The sequence below is a fragment of the Pyrgilauda ruficollis genome, unplaced genomic scaffold, assembly GCF_017590135.1.
Source record: "Pyrgilauda ruficollis isolate IOZ18807 unplaced genomic scaffold, ASM1759013v1 scaffold17, whole genome shotgun sequence".
Classification (NCBI taxonomy): domain Eukaryota; kingdom Metazoa; phylum Chordata; class Aves; order Passeriformes; family Passeridae; genus Pyrgilauda; species Pyrgilauda ruficollis.
In genome coordinates this window covers 11,372,912-11,378,481 of record NW_024515875.1, presented here as the reverse complement: position 1 = coordinate 11,378,481, position 5,570 = coordinate 11,372,912, and the positions used below count along the sequence as shown (strand labels likewise).

At 57.0% G+C, this 5,570-nt stretch overlaps 1 protein-coding gene across 1 annotated transcript; it reads left to right on the top strand.

Annotated features, from left to right (window-relative positions):
* Positions 1-647: 647 nt before the first annotated feature.
* On the top strand, positions 648-2,415 carry RBP5 (retinol binding protein 5). Its single transcript, XM_041463916.1, has 4 exons — positions 648-885; positions 1,144-1,322; positions 1,794-1,895; positions 2,280-2,415. The coding sequence occupies exons 1-4, from the start codon at positions 813-815 to the stop codon at positions 2,331-2,333; spliced, it is 408 nt and encodes a 135-aa protein (XP_041319850.1). The 5' UTR covers positions 648-812; the 3' UTR covers positions 2,334-2,415.
* Positions 2,416-5,570: the final 3,155 nt, after the last annotated feature.

The following is a 5,570-nucleotide window of genomic DNA, read 5'->3' as shown; positions in this document are numbered from 1 at the left end:
CGGCAGCCGCTCCGGCCCCGCCCGGCCCCGCCCCGCACTGCAGCATGACGTCACGGGCGGCGGGGGGCGCAGCCAATGCGCGCGGCCGCCGCGCCAGGTGCCGCGGGACGGGGATGCGGGATCGGGATACGGGATGGGGATGCAGGCGGGGCGCGCCGGCCGCTCCTCGCCTCCCCACTGCGGGCCAGGCAGCCCGCGGAGCGCGGCGACGGCTGCGGGCGCCTGCCCGGGGAGGGGGGAAGCTTCGACACAGGGGCGGCTGCTCAGGGACGTGGAGGGCGTGGGGATCGGGGGGATGCATGGGAGGGGGAGCGAGGGGCTGCAGACCGCACCCGGAGACCGAGCTCGGGCTCGGCAGGGCGGAGCTGCCAGCCTGCCTCTCCTCGACGGGGTGTCCGCACCGCGGGGAGCGCAGGCCGGGGCACTGCTCCGACGAAGCTCGCAGCCACCGGCGCCACGGTGTGTGGAAGGGCCGGAGAGGGACGGTTCCTTGCCGCTGGTTGGAAGTCCAGAGTTTAATAGGAGCAGCCCCCGAGGAGGGCGGAGGGTGAGGAGGTAACCCGCCGTCCCTACGTCCTGCCCAGCCGAGGCGGAGATGCTGGAGCAGGGGCCGTCCCGGCCCTTTCCGCGCCCCCCGGCGCGGGGACTCTTACTGCGGCGGGGGGCGCGGGGACCGGTCCGCCCCGCAGCGCTCCCCGCACCGCGGGACAGCCACCGGCCCGCCCGGCCAGACAGCTCGGTCCCGGCTCCGCTGCTGCCCGGCCGCTTGCGCTCTCTCCTCCGCACCGTCCGCCGCGTCCCTCTGCCCCGGCATGCCTCCCAACCTCACCGGCTATTACCGCTTCGTCTCCCAAGAGAACATGGACAATTACCTGCGGGCTTTAGGTAACGCTCCCCTCCCCGTCACGCTCCCTCCCCCCCGCTTTAGTTCCGTTTTGTATCTCCAAAAAGTTAAGAGTGGGAAAGAGGAAGAGAATTGGGAACCTTCTGGTCCTTCTGTCTCCTAGAAGGACCATCACTTCTGCGCCGTGGTAGGAGAGGAAAAGTACTATGGCTGATGCTCCTTGGTTAAAGGAGTGGAGGAGCTCTTCTGGATGATGGGCCCAGGTGGCCCACACATCTCCCCTCTCTCTCATCCTCTAGATATCAATGTGGTCCTGCGAAAGCTGGTCTGCCTGCTGAAGCCGGACAAAGAGATTATCCACACGGGAGATCACATGGTCATCCGCACTATCACCTCCCTGCGGGACTATGTTATGGATTTCGACCTGGGAGTCCAGTTTGAGGAAGACCTGGGACCGGTGGATGGACGCAAGTGCCAGGTGAGAAACCCAAGCAGTGCAGTTTCACAGGGACTGGGGTGTGCTAAAGAGTTCAGGGACTTGCTCAGCTTTTTAACTCAATACCCAGGTGGGAACCAAGCCCAGAGCTGGCATGCCCCTGCAGGTCCAGGAATAAGTGGTTCTATGAGTAAATCACTCACTGCAAAGAGAATGAGCAGCAAAGAGCCAGAAACCAGTTCTTTGGGATCCAGAGGATATTATCCTCTGGAGCAAAGCCCTGAAAAGATAGAATGTCAGGCCACTTGGCAGAACTCTGTTGTTGCATTTGGAAGCCAGAGGGTCATTCACCTCCCACAAAGACCATCTGTCCCAAGGAAACACTAAAGAGACACCAGATCAGGGACTGCATTTGACATTGTGTCGGAGAGGAACAGCCAGTGTCATCGCTGGAAACGTGTATCACCCCGATCCACTTGTCTCAGGACCGTGTCCCCTTCTCCTTCCCTTCAGACTACCGTGTCCTGGGAGGGGGATCAGCTGGTGTGCGAGCAGCTCGGAGAGAAGAGGAACCGAGGCTGGAGGCACTGGTTGGAGGGAGACCAGCTGCATCTGGTGAGGAGGGGTCCAGCGCAGCTTGCAAAATCCCAGTCACAGCGAGTGGGGGGGACACAGTGTGGGTGCTGATGGCTCCGAGCCAGCCCTGTCGTTTCCTTCCACCTTCTCTCAGACTTCATCCCCGGCTCTGCGGGGGGCAGCCACCGCTTCACACAAACATCCGCCTCCAGGGTTTAAAAGTTAAACTCGAAAGTTAAACAGCTGAACAAAGGCGATGTCCTTTCGCTGCCCTGCAGCCAGACCCGCAGGGGCTTTGGGAGGGCCGGCAGTGCATCAGCGTGTGGCCTGCGGGGCTCCAGCCAGCAGCGGGAGGGCTGGCAGAACTGGGGAGAGACAGGAGGGGATCCAACCTAAACTCCTCTTTCGCCTCCCTTCTCCCAGCGCATGACTGCTGAAGACGAGGTCTGCGTCCAGGTTTTCCAGAAGGTGAAGTGAGCGCTCCCCGCAGAGATGCCCGGACGGGACCCGCGCTCCCCCGTGCGAGAAAGAAAAAGAAACAAGACCCGAGCGAGCCGAGCCCGCCCGTAGCAGTGTGTTTTCTTGAGCCTCGCCCACCGCCCGGCAGCGGCCGGGGGTCACGGCTGGGCCGGGAGCGGGAGGCGGGAGCGGGAGCGGGATGGGCCGGGGCGGGGAGCACGGGCCGCCGCTGCGCCGAGGCTCCTTTCACAATAAGAGCGGCCGGGGAGGAGCGCGGCGGGGGCTGCCCGCGGCGGGGGCTGCCCGAGGAGGGGGCTGCCCGAGGCGGGGGCTGCCCGAGGAGGGGGCTGCCCGCGGCGGGGGCTGCCCGAGGAGGGGGCTGCCCGCGGCCCGCCCGGCCCCGCAGCTGCCGCGCTCCTCCCGCCGCCCCCACCGCCGCCGTGCCCTCCGGGAGTGGGGGGCGTCGGTGCCCGAGTGGGCAAGGGTAGCTTAGGCTGCTCCTGCTTCTGCAGCCGTCACCTGCCGTCTTCTCTGGTCCTCTGGGGATGCTGCGTTCTTCCCGGGATCGTGGGATGATAGAATCATGGAATAGTTTGGGTTGTAAGGATGTTAAAGATCATTTAGTTCCAGGCCTCCCTGGAATTCAGAAGAAATTCTTCTTCAGAGAAAGCATTGTCAAACACTGAAATGGGCTAGCCAGAGTGGTGGTGGAGTCGCCATCCCCAGAGGTGTTCACTAAATGATTGGATGTAGCTCTTACTGCCATGGTCTCTTTGAAATGGTTGATTATCAGTCAAAGGCTGGATTTGATGACCTTGGAGGTCTTTCACAACCTAAGTAATTCTGTGACATTTCACTTCGAACACGTTGCTTAAAGCCTAATCCAACCTGACCTTGAGCACTCCTAGGGATGGGGCAGCCACAGCTGCTTGGGATCCTCAAGCAGCATGGGTAGGAAACAGAACTTGTCCTTCAGAGTCTAGGATTCTCATGTGGTGGCATGAAGTGCGAGGGCTGGAGTAATCAGCTCCATGTTCACTGCCTTCCTGAGAAGGTCCTGTGGGTGAGGAAGAGTCAGGATCTCTTCCTGGGGTAAGAAACCAAAGCCACCACCTCCAACCCCAACATTCCTTCTGGCATTCTTGGCAGGGTCTCCTCACAACCATCACAGCTCTGCTGGTTCACAGCTATGTGCAATCAGAGACTAGGGGGCAGAACCAAAGGAGGTGAGAAAAGCCAGACCCATGCCACAAAAAGAAGTGTTCTTCAATTATGACACCTGATGGGATAGGCACGAGCCTACAGGCAGTTAATCCTGAAAAATGCTTGTGGTTGCCCCCCAACAGAAGGTTGAAAGGCAGGGTACACATAGATGTGCAGCTACTGACACCACAGAGAACCAAGAGGTTGGCATATTTTTAAAATATAAGCCCTTTGTAAGCTGAAAAAATGCATTTTTCCTGCCAGCAGCTCATTTAAAAATAGTGTTTTCTGGAGAGCTTCTTTTCAGGGAACTGCAAAGATGAGTGCCATGAGAAAAGCATTACTTCAGAACATGTGATAGGCAAAGGGTTGGGGAGCTGCAGCTGTGCCTACAGTGTCAACCTCTGACTCTTTACAGTCGTATCTGAGGACATATGAGGCAGGGGCACCCTGTCAGTATCCACAATCCACAATTTGAGTGCCACAATCAAAGCCAGGGAGCAATCAGAGCCAGGCTTTCCAGCATGTCTGCTGTGTGCAGACCTCCTCATCATCACTCCTTCAACCACAGGGAGCCTCTGTGTGACCTTTGTTGTACCATGAAGCTGCAGAAGGCAGCAGCTGGAGCTGGTTCCACTGTTGCCATCTTTGCACTCTTCCATGCCACAAGAATGCCCTCAGAGCTGCTTCTGATGCCCAGCACCGAGCCCACCTCACCATGTCCAAGCTGGTATCTTCCAGACTGTGTGATCAACAACTCATCAGCTCATTCCAGGCCCTGCACCACAAGCTGGTACAAATTCTCCTGAGCCGTTCTGGTTGGATGGCAGACACTATTGCCTTCAGGTGATTAGCCAGACTCTTCTGCCATCCACGTAATTTTCCTGTAAGCCTGTGAGGTGATAGGCCAAGTAGATTGCTTCTGACTGATTGCCAGCCATGATATATCCATGACAGCTTCTCTTCTTCAGGAAGCTTCTGATTGGGCCAGAACCACAGATAAGAATCATACTCACTTGATGTGGTCCATGCTAATGATAATGATAATCATATGTACTGTAACATATTCTAGGCCTGCAGGTAGTAATTGCCAGGGTTAAAAATCCAGTTTTTTCTTTCGTAATCATGCTATAGGTGTGATGCCTAAGTCAGTTGGTGACTTTACCCAACATTGCTGAGACATGAGGCTATGGGAAGTGAGGATGCCACTGTAAAGCAGGAGAAAGTTGTGATATTGGGAGGACATGGGTGGGAGGAGGTGTGATACTGGTGAGTGGCTGGTGCTGCGGAACTGTGTACCCCTGAGGGTATTACACTTGGTTTTGCTCCTTGATTTAGAAGACACAGAAACAGGCTCACCATCTCATATGAGGGAAAAGACCCACTCTGAGTCCTGAACCTTCTTTTGGTCTTGATCATCATCTCCCTTCCAGCCAGAGCTGCAGGAGCAGCATGATTTGTCTGAAAGAGTGCTGAGCCACTGGACAGCACAGGCCTGACTGTGTGAAGGCCAAGCCCAATGGCAGTGTCCCCAGAAGGCTCCAACCAAGCCTTTGGGTAATTTGGGTAGTCAGACCAATGGGGTTGAAGGTAGAGTGCCCTGGGAAAGCAGCTCAGCGAGGTGAGCCTGGGTCTGCAGCCCTGCTGTGCTATAGGTGTAGCTGTAGGAGGCCAAACAGATGTAATCCTCTTTGATTCAGGCTTGAGGATAAAGTATCCAGCTCCTTCTTCACTGTGGATGAGAGGATCTAGTCCGCATGCCAGAGGATATTTTCACAATTTCTGAATCTGTAGAGCAGATTTCTTTCCAATGCCCTCCTGCGAGGCACTGTATTCAAAGCAGGGTTCTTGCTGCATAAGAGAATGTTGGCATCTTTGACCATGCTGAAGATCTACAGGTTTTTTACTTTGCTCTATTATTGTCTGTATTTATGGTCCAGACCTCAGTGCAGCTGAGGCCAGCAGGCAGCAAACAGGGGCTAGCTTTGGCATTCTGTGGTCCTACATAGGTTCCGTGCTCCTACAGGAATTCTGCCCCTAAGCAAAGATGGG